Genomic DNA, 27,075 nt, shown 5'->3' with positions numbered 1-27,075 from the left:
GATAAACAAATAAAAAAATTTAAATTATTATATATAATTTTTTTTTTCAAGTCAGAGTGTTCCTGGGAACACCCTGAACTCTGAGTGGCGCCGCCACTGGTGCCAATGAGGCCATCACCAGACTTTTTGAGATATATGTTCTTGACAAATATATCTTCAATAGAAACCTTCTTTATATTTCAAAAAATAATTTTTTTTTTAACTTTTTTTTTTATTGTTTTGCATTTGGAGTTAGAGATATAACACTATGGGTCCGTTTGGATTGAGCTTATTATTGCTGAAACTGAAAACTGAAAACACTGTAACAAAATAATTTTTAAATGTGTAAATAGTATCGTGTGACCCATTTTTAATATGTAAACAGTGTCAGCACAGTACGTAAACAGTATATTTATTGTTCATAACAGTAAAATTTGTCCCCCCAAAGTCAACAAATGCAGGCCAAAAAAAAAAAAAAAAAAAAAAAGAGAGAAAATGTGAACTCCAGAAAACGCGGACGCAAGACGCGGAGCCCAAATGCCCTCTATGTTTATTTATTTGTTTAGAAGAAATGACAATTGCAGATATAACTCCGGAGTTAAATAATTTTATTTCATGGGCCTTCTATTTAACATGTGTCATTTGTGAAAAATAAGGTTTTTTTTTTTAATTATAAAATATTTAAATATTTACTTTTTTATTAAATTAATTTGTAAATGTCCAGGCATGTAAAGTGAAATTTATTATTAAAAGATTTAAAATTGATTAAATTTTATATGTTTCATAATTTCTAAAACTATTTCTTTATTCTAACCACGTAATATTTAATTTATATAACAAAATCTTGATCTAAAATGTTCTAAAAAAATATTAGTTGTTATTAATATGATTTAAAAGATGGTTCACAGATTACAAATTGATTAGCTGACAAAAATTATTTTGAGTTATGTGAAAACTCAATTTTTTTCTTTTCTTTTTGAGAAGAAATGTGAAAACTAACTTGATGTAAATGTTTTTGTTATATATATGAGAAAGTAATATAATTGACAAAAATAACATATGTTAGATTATATTCTAGATATACTTTATATGAAAGTAATATGTACAATATATTTATCCCATAAAAAGATTTATATGATTAATACATTTTTTTTTATAATTTTTTTTTTATAGATACGTCATAAGGAAAGATGGATTTAAACATTAAACATATCCCTTAGAAACTATTGAAAAAGCCGAATTAACAAGTAGGAGATGTAGAGGAAGTGGGAATATATGATTTGTAAGTTATTTTTTGAATTTTAAAAATTTGTATTTCGTTCTTTCAATTGGCACATTTTTAGATAAGAGATCTAAGTTTCAATTTCAACTTATACCGAAAAATAATTGATATTTTGGTTTGATGATAAATAGTTATATAATCAGGAGCGAACGTCATAAGTTGAAACTCTCACTTTAAATCTTATATAGTTTTGAAAGGGAACAATTTTTTATTTTTTTTTGAAGGAGAACAAATTAAATTAAATCTTGGAGTCAAAATTGGTCAAACACCATCAACTATTAATTGCTAGCTTAAACTATCAAAAGTTTCTTAAAAAAAAAAAAAAAAGGAAAAGGAAAAAAAAAGAAAAGTGAAGGACAATTTAAATTCGAAACGAGAGAGAGAGACGACGTCGTTGCACTTTTTCTTTTTTAACTCTTCCCTGGTGCTCTTCTTCCCAGTTCCCAGTTCCCAGAAATCAGAGTTTTGCTTCATTGCTAGGTTGATCTCACTCCATTTCTCTGCTCTGCTCCACGTAAGTTCTTTTTTTTTGGTCTTTGTATATATTATTACATAATATATATATATATATATATTTTTTTTTTTTATGACACATACCTATTATGTAAACATTGATATAATTAAAGCTGTTTTTGATTGTTGTTAGGTTAATATAGCTTACAAATTCCAAAACAAAAACTTATCATTATCATTATCAGTATTAGATTAGATATAATGTCTTTGACAAAGTATGTGTCCCATGAATTTGATGTACCTCGTTAGTTGTATTCTGATGTTGTTTTCTTGTAACCGTTTTATTTTCTCAATATTTCAGATTGATGTACCACTTTTTTATTATTATTTTTTAATTTTTTTTATTGCTTAAAATCCCAGTTTGAAAATATGCTTTACAAGTCAATGGTGAAGAACTTGTGTGGTTTTTGTGTTGTAAATGTATAATATGATTGACAGACTCTCCTAAAAATTGGTTCTTTTATATTTTGAGGCTGACTATCAGTTTTGGAATTTTGAAATTGATATCCAAATGGACAGCAAAATGGGCGAAAATCAGCGTATTCCTGATGAAGAAATAAAAAGCACCATGGATAGGAGAGTGGATGTATATATATGGGATATGGATGAGACCCTTATACTGCTCAAGTCTTTGTTGAATGGGACATACGCCGAGGCTTTCAATGGTTTGAAGGATGTGCAGAAGGGTGTTGAAATCGGGAAGATGTGGGAGAAGCACATTCTTGATTTGTGTGATGGTTGTTTCTTCTATGAACAAGTATGTTTTCCTTTCTCTTGTATATCTATTCCCTGCATTGAGATTTGTTGATTTTGTTCTTTTTTATTTATGGTACAAATCTTATGTGAGTTGTTTTGTGGCTCCAAAGTTATATTGTTGAGTTCCCTGATTAAGAAAAGAGTTAGGTTTGTTGAGTTCGGTTTGATGATGCAGATTGAAAACTACAATAAGCCTTTTCTTGGTGCCTTGAGCGAATATGATGATGGGAAGGACCTTTCTGATTATGATTTTGGCCAAGATGGGCTTGGTCTTCCATCTGATGATGACAACAAAAGAAAGCTAGCATACATGCACAGGGTCATAGCCCAAAAGTATGAAAAGGTATAATAACATCAGACTGTCTGCTGCATAATTGGTGGTGATCATTTTAACCGACGTGATACTGCTAAAATAAAATAAGAAAGAAAGTTGAGATTACTTGCTTTTTTAATTATTTATTCATTATAAGGCCTCTTCCCTCTTTATCATTTCGTGTAAATTGTGCTCATGTAAGCATACATTTGACCGACTTTGACTAGTATGTTGAGGATCCATAACCAATCCTAAAATTATTGGACTAAGTCTTGGTTGTGACTGTTAAGTAATTGATTAAGCAAAAATAATTATGAGGTTTAAGCTTAAGATGATGATGCTGATATATTGTTGTTGTTGTTGTTATTGTTTATCTCTGCACTTTTTTATTTATTTAATTTATTTATAATTTTTTATAAGTATTAATGCTTACAAATATATTCCTTTCACATGATTCATCAAGGTTTGTTTCTTCTGAACCCAAGGCCTTTGAACTTCAATGGCGTCTTTTGCCTGTCTGTGTCTTTTATGTTTCTAAGAGTTCATTTATGTGTTTCACTATAGTTATAGGCTAAGCTAGCCAGCATATATACTATATAAAAAGGTTTAGTAGATAAATTTAGGAAGGATTTTCATGTTGTATATGTTTTGTTGAAGAAATGAGCTTCATAGGTGAACCAAAGATAGATTAATTAGTAGTAAAACCCATTGAATTGTATTTGTGCCGCGTGTATTTTGTTACAGTTATGGATTAACATAGCTGGCATACCTAGGAAATATTTGGAGGAAACATTTGGGAAAAGTTTTCTTTGTGCATGTGTTTTGCTGATGATATAAATTTAATAGATAAAACTAAGATAGTGATTAGTTAGAACATTTGCGCAAGGCTTTAGAGAATCCAAAAGTGTTTTGAGTGCATTTGTGTGCCTATTTCTGCTTAGTTATAGATTGAAGATATGAATTTCCTAGATAAAACTAAGGTTGCATAATTATTAGTTAGAACTTTTAAGGAGGGATTAATAATAATAAAGTTTTAAGATGAGTGGCATTGAATTGTTTTTGAACTTAGTAAAGTAGGAGTAGAAAGGAGGGATAGTGAAATTGATGATATATATGAAGGGAGAGTTTTGAAGTGGATTCTATGAATGAATGGGGAATTAGTTCATGGATTTTGTAAGATTACAATACCTCCTAGTTGGAAAGGTTATTTAAACATAATTTGCTCTATGCTTTTCATGCATAGAGTAGCCTTTCGTATGTATATCATTCTTACTTATCAAAAAAAAAAAAAAAGGTTATTTAAACATAAGGCCAGCATAAAATTAAATATTAGACTATTAAGTAGTTTGGGGATGAGATGAATCTAACATATTGTCAGATGTTTTGATAAATGAGTGGTAATAGGAAGTAATAAATACAAATCCACAAATAACTGGCAAACAATATTTGGCAGCAGATTGGTAAGAAACCGTTGTGTAGGATGCTTTGGTTATGCAACAAAACCATTGACTCCACCTGGAAAGTCTAAATTTGATTCACGTTGGAGGCTCTACTAGATTGAGAGGATGTCAAATAAAGATGCATCAGATATATTCCTAAGGTTTGAAAAATAGACAATATGGAATCACAAATTGGAGCAGTTTCTTTGTAAAGATACATCTTCACATTCATACTTGGTATTATAAGCACATTATCACCAATGTTATTTAGGTCCATCCCACTTTTGTGTAATTCATGGTATCTAAAATTTAAGATAAAAGCTAGAAAAAATCATTTTCTTAATTTTAATTGAAAATATTCACTTTCATGCTCTTCCACATTTTAGATATTATCAATAAGTTTATATTAAGCATTGCTAATAATACAACATTAACAACCAAGTCTTAGTCCCAAAGTTTTGGTGTTGGCTATTGCAATGGATCCATTCATAATAAAGAGACTAAGGTTCACTCTGTTTGTCAACCTATGGCAACCGTCCTCTTTTTTATGAGCTTGGGGTTGACTGTGAACAAATATTTGACACTAGGCACAAACACAGGCATTGCCGATAATAGAGCTCGATAATTTTTTCTTTGTGGTTTGTTAGACTTCCTAACAGGAAGTTATGCTAAGATTCATATAAGCATTATTGATGATAAGCCATCTTTTTAGTGTAATGTTTCAGTACATATGTTAATGCATACTTGATGCAGGACAACCTAGGCTTCCCACCTAGATTAGTCTCACCGTAGACCTTAGGTTTCCCACCTTAGGTGTTTGGATTCACCACCAAACAAACACAATGCAATATTTGCAAATAATCTGAATAATAATAATCATAGTCTGTGTATACAAAAGAAATCATTCGGAGCTTTATATGCAGCTTCCAGGAATCACAAAGATAAGGATAAACTCTCCTAAACAAATCCTAAACAATTTCAAATACTAATTTGATAATCCTAAACAATTTCAAATACTAATCCGATAATCCTAAATGATGAACAACTAATCCTAACCAAACTCAAATATCAATCCAAACTAAACAAATAACTACGTTACAATCTGAAATTATCCATGGAAAATCTAAAATGAAAGATTGAAATAACTTTTGGTTATGCTCCTGCATTAATACTGCTAAGAATGCTGAGGCATTTCCTAGTCTTAAGCTCCCTACTACTGTCCTATTGATTTGATGCTCAATAGTTTGGTCACTAGGAATGATATACATATTGAGCATTCACCTATTTCATGTTCTCTATATATTACAAAAATAGTCAGAATTCAGCCTAAATAAACATTGCCTCACCTTGGTGAATAAGATAGAGTTTTTTACTTTCCTCATCTTGTGATATTGCTTAAATTGATTACTTATATAAAAAAGAGATATTGCTTAAATTGATTATTATCCCCATTGTCTATATCAATTCCTCTGAGACACTGATAATTTGTTGTTGAAGTTCATTGAATTTTAACTCAAATTATTAACTAGGATTGCTTTGAACTTTACTCTAAGTCAAATTTTATTAAGCATAAAAGGTTGGAACTGACATACAGTACTTCATGGAATAGATAAGCTTTTATAATATTGATTCAGTTGTTGTTACTAATTTTTCTTGAAGAGCTAATTTACATTCTACAAGTAATCTTAGCCACGGTATGACCTTGTAGAGAAACTCAAATCTCTCTCTCGCTCTCTCTCTCTTATTTCAGGGTTTGCATAACCTTTTTGATCAAGAGACAATGAAACTCTGGAATGAATTGTATGATATCACTGATAAATATACAGATGGATGGCTCTCATCAGGTATGCTACTAGTCAGCGTGCAGCTGCAGAGAATTTAATCAATTCTGTTGATGGTTCCACTGTTTGGTTTAGTGCTTCATTGCTTCCTTCTTGTTGTTGATATCTATCAAATATTTGGCCTTTTGTTTCATCCTTCTTTTTACACAACTAGGAAAAATTGGTTTGATTTGATTTGATCACAAGGGGTAGCAATCTGCATACATAGTAATATATCATTGCTATATAACCTTCACATAATGTAAACCGGGGGCTTGTATCTACTAGAAGTTTTTCTATTCACTGATTAGTAACCCTTTTATTAAAAGAAAAGAGGGGAATAACTTAAGTGCATGGGACTTCATAATCTGAAGTTTAAAAAACCAAAAGTCCTAGAAAAAGAATAAGGAGACGCTGCCTAAAGCATACCAGTCAAACAGTGCCCCCCCCCCCCCCCCCTTCTCTCCCCCCTTTCTCCTTCTCCCCAAAAATACTCACCCCCACACACAAAAAAAGAGCATATTCTGAGACATCTTAATGTGTGTTCCCTCATAGACCAAAAGGGACAAAAGTTCAAATCATACTAGCTTTATGCTAACTAAACAGTAAACAACGCTTTCTAACAATGTCACAACTTCTGAGCATTACGAGGGAGTACAAGCAGCCATATATCTCTTGCAACTGAATTGTGCAATAGAACTTATAGAAGATGATCAACTGTTCTTACAACTATTTTTGCACTACAAGGCCAAGATCTTTCTTAGAGCAATTGTGCAAATAAAGAAGGCAACTTTTGGAAGGGCCTTCATATGCCAATTATTCTTCCATGGGAGTATTAGAGCTCTTAATTAGAATGAATATCAAACTTAGCGGTTATCACTTCTTGTAAAGTCCAACACATTTTGTCTTCTTCTACTCTAATAAACTCATATGAATACAAAAATCAAATTGACAATCAACAGAATCAACATTGATTCCATTATTGAAATCCCAATAAGTTTGTATAGGAAACTATAGAGACACCCTTATCCATGAAAATTGGGAATAAGGAAACATTTTTTTAGAGCAGCCTTCTGCACCATAGATCATGCCCAAAATGGAACTGAAAACCCTTTGCAATTAGTGTCTTTGGTGTGTGTGAGAACTATCTAGTTTGCCTCTATATTTACAAGAAAATAGCAAAAGATGGTGGCAAGGGGGAAAAAAAGGGGAAAAGAAAAGGGAACTACTTGAATAGTAAACAAAATTGTGCCAACTAGCTCAAATGGTACTTCCTATTCCCTCAATAATTGGTTGGAGGGTAAGGTTATGGGTACAAACCCCACTAGCCGTGTGTAATTACCAATATATATAAAAAAAAAAAAGTAGATGAACTGTGATAAGATGTTACAATTTAGAAAAAATTTCACTAACAATTTTGTGATTGAAAAGTACTAATAATTAACTATTTAAATATTTTCTTCTTATACTGCTTTTATTTTATTTAAATATAAGGACTTTCTATACTTACTCAATTTTAGCCACGGTTTTCTATTAACTAAAATAAAACAGCGTATGGAATTCAGTACAACCTCAAATACTGTTCATGGGAAGTGGGCTTTTCTTATTGTAATACTAGAATTGAGTAAATGTGCCAAAGGCCTTATAGCTTAACTGGCATCTCCTAGTGTTTCCTATGGAAACATTTAGATTACAGATGCCCCCTCGCCATTATAACCATCGAATTATAAAAAAGAACTCAAAAAATGTTTTCCTCTCTCTCTCTCTCTCTCGCGCGCGCGCACTAAGAGAAGGAAAATTTAAAAGACAAGGATACCAAGGGGAAGATATTAACTTTTTAGAATGAGAAAGCACAATACAATGGTATGCACAGGTGCAACTTTGGGAACTTGTCTTAACCCAAAATACAAGGATAAACTCAAATAATTGTTATTTATAATAGCAGTTAATTAGATGTTGATTTCTCATTGGCTGTCATTAGTTAGTAAATGTATATAGTTTTGACTTTGTTTCATCCATAAAGTTAATGTCTTTTGGTAATTTAACTTTCTTCTTCTGTCATATATTAGTTTTATATGTCTTCATGTTTATAATATTCTTATAGTAAGTTTTTTGTTTGAAGTATATCAATCTTAATTATTTATCTTTATAGTCCTTTGGTATTTGTTAATTTCATTTTTTTAATTATAAGTATAGGATAAAGAATTTATAACATATCATGTTATAGGTTATTTTTCTAACTTGGAGCTAAGTATCATTTATGTAATTAGCCTAAATCCAACCTAGCTTGAAGATCAACTTGACCCAACTTAAGCCCAAAAATCTTTAGACAAGTGGGTTCAGGCTGAGTTGTACAAGTTAAAGGTCTGGTTGGGCTGTGTTGAGGCTCTAGGTTGAAAAGCTTAAGTTTAGCATGAGTTAACCTCAATCCAGACCGGCCCTCCCATGCTGCAGTCCTATGTTAGGCAAGGAGCCATTATTGAAATTTATATATATATATAGGGCAAGGATTTCCTGCACACAAGGCTGCAGGGACAGGTGTCAAAAAATAAGAGACACGTGCAAGCACAGGACCAGTTTAAAGAAAGAACTGCCGTTAACCTAACGTTCACGATTTCTCTCTCACATACACACTGTGAGACTGATACACGGCACCCCCTCTCTTTCTCTTTTCAAAACCCATCAACACCTCTCTCCTCTCTCTCTCTCTCTTATCCTCCTCCTCCTCCTTCGTTCTTCTCTGGATCCTCACACTAGCAAAATCGATTTCTCTCTCTCTCTCAAGTAGACAGCAACAAATCACTGTCTCTCTTCAAAACCCCTTAAACGCCTCTCTCCCTCTCGTCCTCCTCCTCTGTTTTTCTCCATTTTGCTTGTTTCCCTTTCTGCTAATTTCAGTTTTCAACAGCTTACTCTTTGGCATTAGTGACTGGGAACTTCCAATTGTGAAGAACTGCATTAAATGATTCTTATGTCCTGACAAAATTTGAGGAATTAAAAAACAAAATCCAGATTACAGTGGTGTCCTCAAATGAACAAAACAAAAATTGATGCATCTGTGAAACTATAATGGCATTGATTTCTTACTTATACACAAAAAGCATACGGCAATCAACTAAAAGAAAACTGTGAAATGAATTACATTACAAAATGAACACTAATTTACAGAATATAGGCCATCCAGCAAGGTAATGTGATGGGCCTAAATCAAACTAAAGTATTTTAGCATATGACAAACTTTACACTGGAAAAATACTGCTCACGTAGTCAACCTCCTTTTGCGTGCTTAAGCATCTGTCCTGCAGAGTATAAGAAGCCCATCAGGTAAAGGCTGAAATCACTTTTGAAGGGGTTTTGAAGAGAGAGAGAGAGAGAGAGAGAGAGAGAGAGAGAGAGAGAGATTGTTTTTGCTGGTTTGAGGATCTAGAAAAGAACGAAGGAGAAGCAGAAGGAGGAGGATGAGAGAGAAAAAGAGAGAGGAGAGAGGAGAGAGGCTTTGATGTGTTTTGGAGAGAGAGAGAGAGAGAGAAGGCTGCCGTGTATGTGTGAGAGAGAAATTAACGTTAGTTTAACATCAGTTCTCTCTTAAAACGGGTCATGTGCGTTGCACATGTGTTTCTCTTATTTTTTTGACATCTGCTCCTGTATGCAGCAACTACTGCAACCTTGCCTTGCCCATATATATAAATATAAATTTTTTTTGTAGGTAATAACTTGTATTAAACGGGTTCAAAAGGGTGCACCACCTTAGTACATTGGGGGCATAAGTGAAAATAATGAAAGAATACTAACATCAAAAGTTTCACGACAAAATCCAGCATAGAAGAAGTAAAGCAATTAGTAGCAGCTATCCATTCATATAATGTTCATACCACTTCCCCATATTAGTGGAGGCAGGAGGGATATTAGGGGGAAAGAGCCCCTTTAGGTTTGAGAACATGCGGTTGAAGATGGATGGGTTCATAGATAGGGTTCATTCTTGGTGGAATCGATATTCTTTCTCAGGTACTCCTAGTTTTGTGCTTGCCAATAAGCCGAAGGCTCTGAAAGAAGATATTATTCAGTGGAACTGTAGTGAGTTTGGGAATGTAGGTTGTTAGAAGAAAGAATTGTTGGAGGCCTTGAAATTATTGGATGCTAAGGAAGGGGAGTATGGCTTTTCTGAAGTGGAGATAGGTGAGAGGGCTGTGGTGAGATCTCAGATACAGAACCTTCTCTCTTTGGAAGAAGTCTCGTGGAGATAGAAATCGAGGATGCTATGCATTAAGAAAGGAGACAACAATACAATACCAAATTCTTCCACAAGGTGGCGAATTCTAGGAGAAGGTATAATCATATTAGTATGGTGGAGGTGGATGGGGTTACTTATGAGAACGAATTAGAAATGGTAGACAAAGTTGTACAGTTTTATAAAATTTGTACAAGGAGACAGAGGAATGAAGGCCTTTTGTGGAAGGTTTGGAGTTTGATTAGATAGAGGTGCTAGAGAGGGACTGGCTTGAATGAAGGTTTGAAAAGGAGGAGATTCTTCGAGTTGTCAAAGAGTTGGAAGGAGATAAAGCTCCAGGTTCTGATGGTTTCACTATGGCCTTCTATCACCATGGTTGGAGAGTTGTGGAAAGAGATGTCTTAGCTGTGTTTGAAGAGTTTTATCAACATAGTAAGTTTGAAAAATCTCTTAATGCAACTTTCATAGCCTTAATCTCTAAGAAGAATGATGCTTCCTATATTCGAGATTTCAGACCTATTAGCTTGGTGGGGAGTGTATACAAGTTCTTGGCTAAGGTTTTGGGAAACTGCCTGAAAAAGGTTTTGGATCAGTTGATATCTGAGTCTCAAAATCGTTTTATGGGTGGTAGACAGATACTTGATTCAGTTTTTATTGCTAATGAGTGTGTTAATAGTAGGGTGAAGAGTAAGATTCCGAGGGTTATTTGTAAGCTGGACATGGAGAAAGCTTATGATCATGTGAATTGGGAGGCTCTTCTAGATTTGTTGAAGAGAATGAGATTTGGGGTGAGGTGGTGTTGGTGGATCTGTACATGCATATCTACAGTCCAATTCTCTGTCTTGTTTAATGGTACCTGGCTGACTTTTTTGGGAGTTCGAGGGGATTGAGACAAGGAGACCTACTTTCGCCTATGTTGTTTCTGGTTATAATGGAGGTCTTCAGTAGGATGATGAAAAGAGTTGAAGGGGCTGGTTTACTTCGAGGTTTTAGGGCTGATGGTAGACAGGGTGGGGGGGTATGTGTCTCGCATATTTTGTTTGCAGATAATATGATTCTATTTTGCGATGCAAATGAGGAACAAATTCTACATATTTGGATGCTTCTTCTTTGTTTCCAGGCTGTGACAGGTTTAAGGGTTAATGCTTTGAAGAGTGAGATGGTTCCTATAAGGGAGATTCCTAATGTCCATGTCTTGGCAGAGATTTTGGGTTGCCGAATTGGATCTTTGCCTATGCCCCACAAGTTTCCTACTATTTGGAATCCTATTTTGGAGAAAATTGAGCGTAAGTTGGCTGGGTGGAAGAAGATGTATTTATCAAAATGTGGAAGACTGACGTTGCTTAAGAGTACATTATCTAGTCTTCCTACTTACTTTTTATCCCTTTTTACTATCCCTACGCATGTGGCTAATAAAATTGAGAGGTTGCAAAGAGATTTCTTGTGGGGGGGATTCCAAGACACATTTGGTGGGATGGGACAAGGTGTGTGCACCTCTGGAAAATGGTGGATTAGGAGTAAGGAAATTAACTACTTTTAATAAAGCCCTACTAGGAAAATGGTTATGGCAGTTTGGGGTTGAGGAGTCAAGGCTTTGGAGAAGGGTTGTAGCTCTAAAGTTTGGGGAGGAATGTGGGGATGGACTTCCAAGCTAGATAGAGGGGTACATGGGTGTGGGTTGTGGAGAAGTATTCGAATGGGTTGGGTGGCTTTTAGCAAAAATATTCGGTTTGAGGTAGGGGTGGGGGATAGAGTGAAGCTTTGGACAGATCAATGGTGTTGGGGATTCTCCACTTCAATTGACCTATTTGGGTGTGTATGGGATTGCGTCCAATAAAGAGGCATCAGTGGCTTCCTCTCTTGAACGGTTGGGAACAGAGGATTGGAGAAGTTGGGATGTTCACTTCATTCGGAGACCAAATGATTGGGAGATAGGGGGTGTGGATAAATTTTTCAGTACTTTGGGTTCTAATTTACCTCATATTGAGAATGAAGATCGTATACGATGGAAGTTGACGAAGAATAGGGATTTTGATATCTGATCGTTTTATAATAAGTTAAGAAGTCCCTTACCCATTATCTTTCCTTGGAAAGGTGTTTGGAAGGTGAAGGCTCCTCGGCGTGTTTCTTTTTTTGTATGGATTGCTGTATGGGATAAGATCCTTACAGGTGACAATTTGAGGGATAGAGGAAGGGATTTTGTTGATTGGTGCATTATGTGTTGTTGTAATGGGGAGACGGTGGACCATTTGCTACTTCATTGTGGTAAGGCTTATCGGTTGTGGAGTTTGGTTTTTAGATTGTTTGGGATTTTATGGGTCTTGTCAAGATTGGTTGCAGACACTCTCTTTGGTTGGTGGAATTGGCTTGGAAAGCATTCGTCTAGCATTTGGAATTTAGCTTTGTTGTGTCTAATGTGGTGTCTTTGGAGGGAATGTAATTGGAGGACGTTTGAGGACATGGAAAGTTTTGATGACTAGCTATTGGCTTCTTTCAGTGGCTCCCTTTATGACTGGTCTAGGTCTAGGGCTCTAGGACTCACCACTAGTGATTCTCTCTCTATGTTTCTTAGCTCTCTCCTTTGTAATTAGTATCTTTTCTTTCTTTCTTTTCTTTTTCTTTTTTTTTTCTCCTTTCCTTGTAATTTTTCTCTGCCTTATGTTTTTCTGCATAAGGCAGTTTTATTGAATATACATCTTTTTTACTTATCAACAAAAAAAAAAAGGGCCTTCAAATTGGCTGACTGTGGAAACCAATACATGGAGATTCTCTAGTTTCTAGATATAAATAGTACCTCTAATGAAGATGAAGATGATGACCAATCCTACGAATAACCTGGATAAGTTAGTTTCCTCTAGAAGAGAGACAATACCCCTATAATAATATTAAAAACACCTACTTCATTTCCCATATATGGCAAGCAGCTCAGCCGAAGAAATTAAAGTGGACTCTATACATGTGGTTCCTGCATGCACCTGTACTCCATGCAATCCATAATTTCTCAAGGGCTCGTATCAAGAGTAACTTTGAAGGTCAAAGGTGGGAGATTTCACAAGAACTGAAATGCTGAAGGATAGAGCCAAGAAGGCTGTGCCGGATGTTCAATTTCTCAATATCACCAAGGCCTATACCCAAATGTTAATAACAAGCTCAAACTTTTGAGACATTAGGACACTGTTGTAGTGTGTCACCCTAGAGAATGAATGTCTGTAAAGGCTCTGTTCCTTGCTTCCCAGATGCTTCAAAGGCATTGAGGATTGGAGTTCTTCATAACAGATTCTTCCTAGACCTACCAAAACTAGGGAAGATAAATTCTGAAAGATGATAATCTGGACAAAAAAATGAGGAAGAGATGAATCTGCACTTCATTTTGGTGTTCTGTACGTTGGACTAATATTAGGGGATGGGACCCTGTACTTTCCTCCCTTTTGTAGTATGCCACTAGTGGTGATTTTAGGGTGCTACAGCCTTGGTAGGAGCCTCAACTTTAGAAGCAAATTGGAAATCTGACTCTTGTACTGGTTAAAGCTTAGTTTGCTCAATAGGGTGGTGATGTGGGAAGCGCAAAGTCAATTTTGTTTTATTTAATTTGAGGAGTCAATTGGATTTTATTTGAGGTCTATTTAGTTAATTAGGTTATGAGTATTTTACTTAATTCCCTAGATTCAAGGTTATTTTTGTAATTCAATAATTGGGCTTTTCTAAGAATTAGGTTTAACCGTTTAAGTCATAGTAGTCTATATAAGCACACTATTGTATTCCAATGGAGATAGTTTATAGTTTACTCAAGTAATAGAATTATTTTGGAGTTTTTCCCTAAGTAGCTTGGTGTTGTTTCCTCTTGCTTGGTGCTGATTATGAACAAGTCTAGGGGCTGATTCTTAGGTTATTTTTATTTTTCTGTCCTTCAATTTTTGTGTTTCATCCATTTTGGTTGTCCTATGTTAGGGTGATAATATACGGGTAAAGGATTTTATAAATTTAGGATTCAGAACCTTTTGGAGTTAAAGAATCTTCCACTGGGAATGATATCTAAATGTTGACAACTAGACATCATTTCTATTGGATGATGTTAGAGGCCTTGTTTGCTTCCAATTCATTTGGTGTTGTTGCAACGATAAGGCTTCATGAAGTCCCATATTTTGCTTTCTTTGTTGGAGCTGATTGTCAGAGTGAAGCTCTATTATCAAAACTATAATATCAAATATTGTAGGATGAAAAAGGAAGGTTTGGATATTGGATTGGTGTTATAGGTTGCTATGGAATTGTGGTCTATGGTTTTGGGTTTATTTGGAGTAAGTTGGGTTATGCCAGAGTTTGTTGTGGGCCTCCTAGCTTGCTGGCAAGGTAGGCTTAGTCGTCATTGAAATGGTCATGTATGGTTAATTGTTCCCCATTGTTTAATGTGGTGTCTTTGGAGGGAAAGAAATAGTAGGTGTTTTGAAGATAATGAGAGATCCATACCAAACCTCAAGTTATTTTTCTTTAGAACTTTATTGGATTGGTTGTCTGCTTTGAGAAACCAATCATTCTCCTCTTTTCTTGATTTTCTTAATTTTTGAAATTTTGTTCTTGATTGTTGACTTCTGTACACTCCCTGTGTACTAGGGTGTCCCTTTTTTGATATCAATAAAACTTATTAAAAAAAAAAAAAAAAAGAGTTTAACTAACTGACGAGGGAATTAAATGGAAAAAAGGGGTGCCATCTCACCTTTAACCAACAAAAATTGAATAGAATATTTCCCTGTTTGACTTACCCCCAAACTACCCTGTCCTGGTGGCTATAGTGTGGTATAAAGTAAGCTACGGATTTCTTCAGCTGAAAAGCTTTATTCTGTTAAATTACATTTCTGATCCAGACCCTTGTTACAAATTTTACAACAGCAGGCTGCATTCCACTCAGCAGAAAATTTTCTTAACATATTTTTTCCGGAAATTTTCTTGTAATCGTACCCAGTGCACAAAACTTCCACTTTTTGTGGGGTCTAGGAGATTTTCTTGCAATGGTTTTTAATTGTTGAGAGGGCTGATTTTTATGAGCATGATCCTACCTCCTAGAGAGTATAGTTATATTTCCTAGATGGAAACTAATTTCTAACTTCACCACCTATTCCCTGTTCTCATTACTAGGGTACTTGAGAACCCGTTTACCGTTTTTAGTCGTAACGCTGATAGGCAATATTTAGAATCTTCTGAAATTGATCTCCAGAATTATGCAAAATTTTTCCATTCATAAATAAGATATCCTCCGCCATACTGCAAGAGAAAAGGGTTGTACATAACAACTTCCAACTTCTAAGTGGAGGGCTGATTTTTATAAGCAAGATCTTACTTCTAAGTGGAGGGCTGATTTTTATGAGCATGATCATACCTCCTAGAGAGTATAGTTATATTTCATAGATGGAAACTAATTTCTAACTTCACCACCTGTTCCCTGTTCTCATTAACTAGGGTACTTGGAACCCATCACTGTTTTTGCATGTAATACTGATAGGAAAGATTTAGAATCTTCTGAAATTGATCTCATAGGGGTTTTTCCAGGAATTATACAACATTTTTCTATGCGTAGGGAAATAAGATCATTTTCCATACTGCAAGAGAAAAGGGTTGTATCATAACAAATTCCAACCTCTAAATGGAAAACAGGGTTCCTTTTCATGCCCTTCAAATTCAATAAACTATGGAGAAATCAACCTGCTTGGTTTAACGAAGAGTCCCTTTCTGCAACTGAAGCAAATATATATATATATATATATATAAGAGAGAGAGAGAGAGAGAGAGAGAGAGAGAGAGAGAGAGAGAGAGAGAGGACTTCTTCATTAGTACCTTTAGATGCATTCAGCCATCACCTATCCTTGCATTATTTTTTCCATAACTCTCCAAAAATTTGGACCATCAAATTCGTCCTACATTTAGGAAGAGAGATGATGCAGAAGGGATATGCTGAAATAATTTTGGCTGCACTCCCTGCATCAAGAGGTCTCCTCTCTGTAATTTATTCAAGAAAGGCCCAGTTAGCTGAAATATAAACTAAAAATTTATTCTGACTGCTACCCCCTCTTGATAGAACTTGTTGAAGAGGAGAAGGAAATCAATAATTTGTCTAAATTGGCAAATAAATGTTTGAGAAAACATGGTTTAGACCCCAAATTACGGCTTATATAAATTTTAAGCTAAATACTAAGTTTAGCGCAATTGTTAATTTAATTAGCCAATTGATATATGCATGGATACACAAATACAATAGCAAATCCCAAAACAATCGCAACTGTATCCAAAACATCGTGAACCGGTTAAAAACTCTCCGGTGCCTATAGCACCAACCAATATCACTTGTAAGAATAGTTGCAGTACATCACACTTACAAACACTTCAAGCTATCCAAATGAAAATGTATTCGAGCTCCCCACTCCTACTCGCACCTGATTGCTCTAATCCTTTCTCCTCACTAGCTACTGGTTCCGCAAGTTGAGCCTCCAGGAAATTCATATGCTCCATGGACGAAGCAAAAAGTGGAGTCTTGGTCAAAGCAAGCCACCCCATTCTATTACCATACATAATTGGGAGGCAAGACCAAGTCTCCTTGGCCACTCCAAGGCCTCTTGAAAATTTAGGGATTGCTCCAATGATTCCCAGCACCAAGCTTTGACCAAGATCACTCAAGGTATCTATGTGTATAAGGCTTGGGTCTCCTCTCTTAGGATTCAACAATTTGAGAGGGTGAAGGTAGAGACTACAAAGAGTTCTCTTCTAAGGAAAATGGGTAGCTTTCTTACTCTTCAATCTGAGAATTGGGTGTGTAAAATCATGGGTTTTAGAAAGATATATGAGAGGGTTACTTGGATGGGTACAACAGGAAAGTGTGTAATTGAATTCTCAAGTTCTGGCAATCGCGCTTGACCAAAAGTCAGTTGAGTGTCGAGTGAGACACACTGCCAACTGATTTCAAAAACTGCAACTCAACTGAGATCTCAACTGAAATCTCCAACTTGCTCGACCAAGATTTTTTTTTTTTGATAGGAAACACACACTTTGAATATTAATCAAATAACAACAGAGTTTACATCATGCAGAATTGCTAATTCTAAGAAAGTAGGACAATTCTCCATCCACATACACTGATTAACTATGCCCTTGGCATACTTTGCTAACAAATGAGCTGGGGAATTTGCATTACGCTTTACATGAGAGAAATCCACGTTATGGAACTCGAAGGCAGCTGATCTAATACCCATTATCACTGCATCAATCGATGCCGGAGCAGAGAGAGTGACTCAACACCCTTGAGACAATGAGGGAATCACCTTCAACAATGAAGTCTGAAACACCAAGCAGCTTTGCGAATTGTAAACCAACTTCAACAGCCTTTGCTTCCGCTTCAAGTGGTCCCAGTGGTGCGTGAATTAGCTTACACATTGCTGCCACAAATTGGCCACTCTAGTCACGTGCTAGAACACCAACACCCACAGAATGCAACTCTGGAAATATTGCGCCATCTACGTTGAACTTGAAACACGGTGCGTATGGTGGATTCCATCTCGTAACGTGTTGAACAGGTTCCGTAGCAGTTGGCAGTGAATCCACAGCAGTCTGATATTCATCCAGGTAATGCACCGCCCATTGTAGGAGCTCACTTCCTTCTTTGCGCGTTCCACTGTAACAAACAGAGTTCTTGTTACCCCACATCGCCCACGCACAGGTCACCAGAGGCTCAATATTTTTCGGTGAGATTTTTGCATCCATCATTAAGCACCAGAGTAAGTCCTTGAAAGAACACAGTTGGTCCAACATGGCGGGAAAAACCAGCTTCAATGCAGACCAGACTTCTTTGGCACAGCTGCATTTCCAGAAGAAATGAATTGAATCTTCAGCTCCAACATTGCATCCCTCACATGTATCAACCTGCAAAACATTCCTTTTAACCAAGTTAGTTTTGAATGGTTGGATGTCTCGGCAAGCTCTCCAAGTGAAGTGCCTTATTTTATGAGGCACATTGAACTTCCATATCTGTTTCCAAAAGCTCCGTTCTTGGCTGCCATCAGAGGATGAACCCATGGAATCATTTAGAGACATTTGTGACACAACCCAGTAGGCGTTTTTGACAGAAAAAGCTCCATTAGAACTCCAAGCCCAAATCTGTTTGTCCTCAGGCAGATTAGAACTTATAGGGATGGCTTTTATGGCCTCTGCTTCATGCGGCAAGAACAAGGCATCAACAACTCCGATCTTCCATGAAGCTTCTTCCTTATCTATCAACTCACCAACCTTCATATCTTGTGGCATGAACAACCTAGGAGATGAGACCATAAAAGTTGAAGGCTTAGGCAGCCATTTATCACCCCAAATCCGGATACTCTCACCATTACCAAGTCTCCACCGTAACCCATAATTAACAAGAGATTGAGCAGACATAATACTTCGCCAAGTAAAAGAAGGACTATTACCCAAAACAACCTGTGAGAAATCAGATGTGGGAAGGTATTTAGCCTTCAAAACCTTGTACACCAGTAAGTCATGACCTTGTTGAAGTCTCCATCCTTGGTTCGCCAATAAGGCCATGTTGAACTCCTTGAGTTTTTTAAAGCCCATCTCACCACAGCTCTTCAGAGTACATAATTTCTCCCAACTCACCCAAGCTATTCTCCTCTCTTCATTTCTTTGGCCCCACCAAAAATTCCGAATCATACTAGTCAAATCCTCACAAAGAGAGTCAGGCAATTTGAACACACTCATAGTATACGTCAGAATTGCTTGAGCCACAGCTTTTATCAATACTTCTTTCCCTGCCTTAGACAATAACTTCTCTTTCCAACTAGCAAGCTTTTTTCTTAATTTGTCTTTATTAGAGTTAAAAGTGTTCTTCTTATTCCTACCCACCAATGATGGCAAACCAAGATATTTTTCATGGTACTTAATTACCTGGGCCCCAAACCTCTCTTTAATGGCTTCTTGAATATCAATAGAAGTATTGGCACTAAAAAACAGAGAAGTTTTATCACGATTTAACTTCTGTCCCGAAGCACCCTCATAAACCCTCAACACCCTCTGAAGGGCTTCACATTCCTCTATGGAAGCTCCACAAAATATCAAACTATCATCGGCAAAGAAAAGATGTGATATTTTGGGACCCCTACGGCAAACTGCAACTCCCCCCCAACCTTCCATTCTCCACCTCTTTCTTAATAAGAGTAGAAAGACCTTCTGCACATAACAAGAATAGATAAAGAGATAATGGATCACCCTTCCTAATTCCCCTACTTGGAATAATATGCCCTTTAATCTTTCCACTAATCTTCACAGAATAAGTAACAGTAGTGACACACTTCATAACCAAAGCACACCATTTATCATCAAAACCTAGCTTATGCATGATTTTTTCCAACCATATCCACTCTATCCTATCATATGCCTTACTCATATAAAACTTTAGAGCCAAATCACCCACTCTTCCACTCTTCTTCTGACTAATATGATGCATAATCTCATATGCTACAAGAACATTATCAGTGATTAACCTACCATGCACAAATGTACTTTGGGTATCACTAATAATAGAAGGAAGAACTTTTTTCAACATATTAGTAATGGCTTTTGATGCAATTTTATAAACCACATTACAAAGACTAATGGATCTATAATCTGTCATAGTTTTTGGCTCTTTACATTTAGGAACAAGGACAATATGAGTATGATTGAAGTTTGGTGGAATGATACCTGAGTTGAGAAAAGCCAAAACTGAAGAAGTAACCACACCACCAATCTTGGGCCAAAAATGCTGATAAAACAGTGGAGGCATGCCATCCGGTTCAGGGGACTTCAGAGGATACATTTGCTTAAGGGCATTTTTCACTTCAACTTCTGAAAACTCCCTTACAAGAGCTTGATTCATCCTGGGGGTGACTTTATGTTGAACTGCATCTAGAATTTCTTCAAACTCCGAAGGACAACTATTAGTAAAAAGCCTCTAATAGTATTGCAACATCATCCTCTCCACATGCTCATCACCCTCCAACCAATTACTATTCTCATCCATTAAACCCTTTATGAGATTCTTTTTATATCTTGCTGAAGCTTTCTCATGAAAAAACCTGGTATTTCTATCACCAGATTGCATCCAGCTAATTCTTGATCTTTGCCTCCACATATCATCCTCCTTATCCATCCAACAATTCAACTCAATTCTAGTGTTCCTTAAATATCTAATTATATCCGGAGTTGAAGGTTGCAGCTCTAACCATTCTAGCTTTTTTGTAATTCAGCCACTGTTTTCCCCACATTACCAAATTCTACACCATTCCACACCTCAAGTCTAGCACAACAACTCTCCAAGCATCTATCAAGAACATCACCCAACCCTCCAACCAAGCCATCATCCCAAGCTTCCTCCACAATAGCCCCACACCTTGGATCTTTTAATTGCATTGATTCAAAACGGAAAACCCGACCCATCCTCTTTTTTCTTGGCTTTGCAACCAAGTGAAGAACAAGAGGGGAGTGATCTGAAGCCGATGATGAAAGATGGGTAAGCTTAGCCATAGGAAATAAATGAAACCACTCCACCGTAGCCAAAGCTTTATCCAACCTCTCTCTAATTTGAGTCCCATCCTCTTTTAAATACAACCAAGTAAACAATGGCCCCGTAAAAGGCACTTCCTTAAGACCACAACAGTTAATAGTATCAACAAAATATTTCATTTGCTGCCTTGTTCTAGTACTTCCCCCCTCCTTTTCAGCCATGCTAGTAATTTCATTAAAATCCCCAATTGCTAACCACGGTAAAGAGGATGTTCCATGTAAATGCTTGAGTTTTTGCCATGACTCCCATCTCCTAGAAGTATCAGGTTCACCATAAAAACTTGTAAGATGCTACCAACCAATACCATCCTCCCCATCAATCCATGCATCAATATGTGAATGAGAATAAGTCTGAATATCAAGCCTAATCTCTTTTTTCCAAAATAAAGCTAAACCACCACTACTTCCCCTACTAGGAACAATAGGACCATTTTTATATTTACACCAATCACGGACCTTTAACATCCTATCCAAACCAGATTTTGTCTCCATTAAAAAGACAATATTGGGATCTTGTTTATTGATTACCTTGACTAAGGCACAAACTGTCTGACGGTTCCCAAGCCCTCGGCAGTTCCAACTTAATAGATTCATAATGCCCGGCGGGGTTGCATAGCAACCTCCGCCGATATAATCTGTTCCTCCCCAGAAAGAAACTGTAAACTTTCATTGTTATTGACCTTACTTTTCTTTTTAGCACATTCTGTCTTCTCTGAATCACTTAAAAGCTCCTTGCTCCTCTTTGGACCTAGTGCATTTCTAAGAGGTAAAAACACACCAGGCCGTGACTTATTATAAGCTCTCTTCCATGTACCTTTCTTGAGCCCATCCGATATAGAACAATTGCCTTTGCCTTTCTCTTCAGCAACACAACCTTTCTTGAGCCCATCCAACTGATGGATATTTCCTTTGCCTTTCTCTTCAGCAACACAAGAAACAGTAGCCTTTGAAGTGGGCTTTGTAATTGTAGCACAACCTGAATTGAGAACGGGTGGGCCTTGTAAAGTGGCCAAACCTTTTTTCATTTTAATTTCACTCCACTTGGGCCTGCTTTTAACCGGGTCACTGCATTCAGCCCTATCTCCTTTGCTATTGTCCAACAGACACGAGACCTCAGTCCCCACAACATGCTTTCCTAATGAAACACGCTTGCATGTAGTTAAGTCTTCATCCATAACTTGTACATCAACCAACCCCAAGAGAAAGGCGCTATCATCCATCAGCTGCTCCACACGGATTGAGTTTGGATTCAAAATAACCAGTTCTGATTGGATAGCTTGATCCAAGTAAGCAATTGTCGCCTCAAAATCCGGATGAAGTTTCCCAGCAACATTGGTAACTTTTCCATCCTTCGCAACCGTCTCAACCACCGCACCACCCTTAGACAGCCCACCAACCGAACCTTCATTGACTACTTCACGGTGCATCTGCCCTAAAACTATTCTGCCATTATCAACTTCCAAGTTTGTAGTCTCCCTAACAGTGGGCATCAGTAAACCACCTCGGTGCGAATCAACCTCCCTTCTCACAAAACTACAATCAGAGTTTGCAGAAACATTGGTTTTACGAAAACCAGCCTTTAACCATTTGCCATAAGGAAGTTCATGGTGCTGTTCAACGTGAAAAGAACAATCACGTGTTTCATGACCAATTCGACCACACTTGAAACAGAGCCCCACTAAACGTTCATATTTAAAGCCAATATAGACTTTATCTCCTTCAGGACTTGCAACAACACCACCCCTACGTAGCGGTTTCTCCAACGGCAATTCAACCTTTACACGTAGAAAGCGTGCTTGATCTGATGAAAAGGCATGCAAATTGACCTCCACAACCTTACCCAGTCCACTCCCAATATCTCTGCCAACTTCCTCAGATAATAGATCAAAAGGAAGGCCCCAAACCTAGACCCACATTGGTATTGAAATGAAACGAACAGAAGAAGCAGTAATACCCCGCTCCCATCTACACAAAACCAATGGATGATCCTCAAAACTCCATGGACCATTTGCAAACACCCACTTCAACTGACTCTCCATGGAAAATTTAAATTGAAATACACCATCACCAACGTCGACAATACGAACATCAGAACCCATCTTCCACACAGAATGTAGTAGAGCCTTGGCAGCACGTTGATTATAGGACTTGTTTGTGAGAAATTTTCCCAACAGACTTAGAGAGCATTCTTCCAACATTCTGTCCCTATGCACTGTTCCAACCCTAATAACCACCCCTTCATCCTCTGTTAACTTAATGTTTTGTAGTTGTTGAACAAAATTTGAATCCATAATTGAAGCACGTAAAGACTAATAAAAGTATAATACAACTAAAACTAGTAAAGAAAGAGCAAATCACAATACACCGTCTCACCAAAAGCGTGAGAATGAGACTCCCATGAAGAGAAGAAAACTCACCTTACGTGAGAAGGAATTGCTTGACCAAGATTGTTGATGCAGAAACTCCATTTCCAGCATTTGGCCTCTCATCTCAGATACAATATTGCCCACAAATGTACAATTACATAGAAGTTTAATTTGAATGAAAATACATCGAAATTGGCACAGAATATGCCAACACTAAAATCCTAACAATGTTCTTGTTAAAAGTGTCTATGATGGGAAATAGTGGTTTCAACTCGTCTCCTTTTAACTTATAAAAAAAGGGGAAATAGTGGTTTCAAGAACCATTAATTTATGAGCCTGAGAGCACTTTTGGCAGTAACCTTGCAGTGTTTGCTAATTAAACTAACAGGTCCATGGGAAGAAGTTCCCTAATATTGGGATTGAGGGCAAGGAAGATGGAGCTTGTATTCTTTTAGTGTTGTTTATACCATCATATCATGCCAATCTGCTTGACAATCAAAACAGGCATGCATCTCAATCTTTTTTCTTTTTTGATAAGTAAGAAAGATGTATATTCAAAAAGCTACCTCATGTTAAAAAAGCATAAGGCAGACCAAAGATTACAAAAAAAGAAGCATGCATCTCAATCTTGTACTTTGGCAAGACATTTCATCCCTGCAGTTATGCAAATGGTCATTATTCATTGGAATGAGTACATTACTTGGCTTCCCTTTGCCTTTGTGTTGATTGATTTTTGATTTTGTGTTCTATCCTGCCTGATAATCCTAAGTAATAACTTGTCTTGTTGTGGTGTCTGAAATATATTGTATTTGTGCTTCTCTCACAAGTCTAGCTACTATTGCATGATTGGTTTTACTTATGTTGCTCATCCTCATATTGATGTAGCACGAGCTTTCTTGGAGCAGTGTTCAAGTGGGAAGACAGACACAACTTCAACTGCCTCTGCTGAGGGGATGGTTGACTCTTCTGATTCATCGTATCAGCATGTTAATGTTCTGGTGACTTCTGGATCACTGATACCCAGCCTTGTGAAATGTTTGCTCTTTCGACTTGACAATCTGATAACACATGAAAATGGTAAACCATTCTTTTCTTCATTTCATGTTTAACTTAAATATTTATAATACCATTGTTCGACTTAAGCTTTGTTTTCTGACTCATAGGTATCTGAACTGCCATTATCTGTTTTTGCTTAAATGGCTTATCATTGTATTGCCTCTTCCTGTACAATGTTATGCTCTGTTGCCTGTTTAAAGTGTAAGCTTCAGTTGAATTTACAATTTATCCAAAAAAAAAAAAAAGCTTCAGTTGAAGTTTCCTTGATAGATGGCATAGTGTTTCCAGATCATTTTTGAGGTCATTTCTTGTCAAAATAACAAAGGTGGTGATATTGACAATCAATTTTACAGTTTGAGTGAGCTCATGTTGTTGATGAATTCTAGTTTATTCCTGTTTTTGTTACATAAAAAGGTCGTACCTAGTGTACAAGGTTCTAACTTTTGTTGGATTTGAGAGAGGTGGTTGGTAGGTAGCCTTACTCTCAATTTTGGTGAGGCTAATTCTTGGGATGGACTTGAATCTGTGACATATTGCTTGGGTAGAGGGCACTTGCCAATGCACCAAGTTTTGGCCTATTTGTTTCCTCACACACACATGTTTAGAATCAAGTTGTACTTGGTGTAACGTTTTGGTAATGTTACACCACTTTATAACTTTAAATTGGATTAATATTTTGGAAATCCCATTAATAGATTACATGCTATATTTGTTCTTGATGCGTATTGCGAATTTCATGTCACTTGGATATTGTTTACTATCCTATTCATTGATATAATTTTAAACTACTGAAAATTTAAAATATAAACATTTTATAGATGAGATAGCTATTAGTCTTTAATCATCTTGATATTTTTAAGTATGGAGGGTATAAGGTGATAATGTAATCTAATGGCGGATTTATAAAGAACTTATTTAATACAAATTTACTAAGTGGTGTAATATTAGGAAGAGGTACACCAGGCGTGACTCGAACCTAACTCATATATATACTCCATTTTTCTATGAGAGTCGTTCTAATTCCCGTATGGAATTAAATCAATACTTATTTATGCTAAGACAACCCAGTAGGTAAGCGTACCGCCACTCTAAGCCAATGGGTGCAAATAGCCAGGCTTAGTCGATAAATCTCATGCCAAAGGTTACGCCTATCCATGGCCGGACCTCTCTTCTTGGCCAGCTTTCATTATGCATTTCTAGGAAGTTTGTCAGCCAAACACAAAAGCATGACAATATTTCTACTTATCCAAGAGCATAATATGTGGTTTGCAGGTTTAGACCATTTCCTTGGTGTGGATGGCATTAGAAAATGACCTTTGACTTAATCATAAACATTAGTGTTGTCTAATGCAGAAGACCTTTTTTGGTAGTGGGATTTTTCTAGAAACCTGCTGAAACATGAGTTGCAAGAGCATGAACTCATGTTTCCTGCCATTTGAAGTGTTTACATGGTTCAGTTGTTTCCTGCCAGTTGATGCATTATTTCCAGTTGTTTCTCTTGGCCTATGTTAATATCGCAATTTATAAAACTTGATTATGCACTTATCCTGCTCCCCACCCCCAAAAAAAAAAAAAAAAAGCAAAAGGAACTTGATTATGCATTTATAATTTTCCCCTTTTATTTTTTTTAATATGGATCTTTGGTAAGGCTACCTACCATAACCTCTCTCAAGCCCTGCAAAAGTGGGAGTTTTGTGCATTGGGTATGACCTTTAAAATATATGGATCTCTAGCTTTTATATAAGCTTAAGTTGTAATGGTTAGTGATAGTTCTGTAATTCCTTCAGTTTACAGCTCATGGGAAGAAGGGAAAATCCAATGTTTTCAATGGATCAAGGAGCGTTTCAGCAGTTCAAATGTTCGTTTTTGTGTAATTGGGGATGGATGGGAAGAATGTGAAGCTGCAAAAACCATGAGATGGCCATTTGTTAAGATTGATCTGCGACCAGGCAGCTCTCACAGGTTTCCAGGCCTCACATTGAGAACAGTAGGTTATTATTTCTCTGTTGTATATGGTAGTCCAGGTGCTGAAAATGACAAAGATTAAGTCTCTCTCACCATCTGCACTTTATATTTTTTGCTTCCCTGGAATTTTTATCTGTACATAGAAACAAAGAAACATTGGTGGATGTCGATGTTTTTAAACAAAAGTATGAGTCAACCAATTTTGATGACCGTTACTACATTAATCATGGTCCACATAAACCAAGTGTTTTCCCTGAAGATATCTATGTCATCCGACAAGATTTTTTTTTTTTTTTTTTTTTTTTTTTTTTTTTTTGGTAGATTCCATTATTTTTGTATATGTAACATCAAATAATTTTTGTTAAATTTCTAATCCTTTTATTTTGCATTAACTGCAAGTGCTCTTATCTTTCTTGTACACGTATATTTTATGTGAGAAAAAACAAAGGAAAGTGATGACTTTCTTTTATGCTTACCATGAGCTTTTTCCTGAAGTAGTACACGTTTTATGCATATATTTGAAGCATAACAGACCTACATGTTATTTCTCCAGAACATGCAGATCAAAATTAATGAAATTGATCATGCTTCTTAGTATTAGAATAGCAAATGCTATGCATGGTCCACTTTTGAATCCCTGGAAATATTTTAGATGCCTGGCTTTGTGGCCTCTATAGAAGTGGCAATGTCTTGTGGACCAATCCTAATGACTCAGACTTTGATAGCTCCAAGTCTCTTCTCTCTTTGTCAACATATTTAGTAGAATCCCACCAATCCTCCTCT

At 36.4% G+C, this 27,075-nt stretch overlaps 1 protein-coding gene across 1 annotated transcript; it reads left to right on the top strand.

The window, feature by feature from the left end:
• Nucleotides 1-1,619: 1,619 nt before the first annotated feature.
• LOC115970055 (eyes absent homolog) lies at nt 1,620-26,760 on the top strand. The gene is made up of 6 exons (XM_031089722.1): nt 1,620-1,775; nt 2,294-2,531; nt 2,706-2,873; nt 6,033-6,126; nt 24,157-24,348; nt 26,115-26,760. Exons 2-6 carry the CDS (start codon nt 2,298-2,300, stop codon nt 26,372-26,374), a joined length of 948 nt encoding a protein of 315 aa, XP_030945582.1. The 5' UTR covers nt 1,620-1,775; nt 2,294-2,297; the 3' UTR covers nt 26,375-26,760.
• The last annotated feature ends 315 nt before the right edge of the window (nt 26,761-27,075 follow it).

Source organism: Quercus lobata, chromosome 12 (genome assembly GCF_001633185.2).
Source record: "Quercus lobata isolate SW786 chromosome 12, ValleyOak3.0 Primary Assembly, whole genome shotgun sequence".
NCBI lineage: Eukaryota > Viridiplantae > Streptophyta > Magnoliopsida > Fagales > Fagaceae > Quercus > Quercus lobata.
Note: the sequence above shows the minus strand (reverse complement) of the source record. Positions and strands in the feature narration are given on the sequence as shown.

Excerpts from the sequence above, each read along its gene's own strand:
- LOC115970055 (XM_031089722.1), top strand. The coding sequence starts at position 2,298 with ATGGGCGAAAATCAGCGTATTCCTGATGAAGAAATAAAAAGCACCATG. Across the intron at positions 2,874-6,032 it reads TAGCCCAAAAGTATGAAAAG|GGTTTGCATAACCTTTTTGA; the intron begins GTATAATAACAT and ends CTCTTATTTCAG. Across the intron at positions 24,349-26,114 it reads TCTGATAACACATGAAAATG|TTTACAGCTCATGGGAAGAA; the intron begins GTAAACCATTCT and ends TAATTCCTTCAG.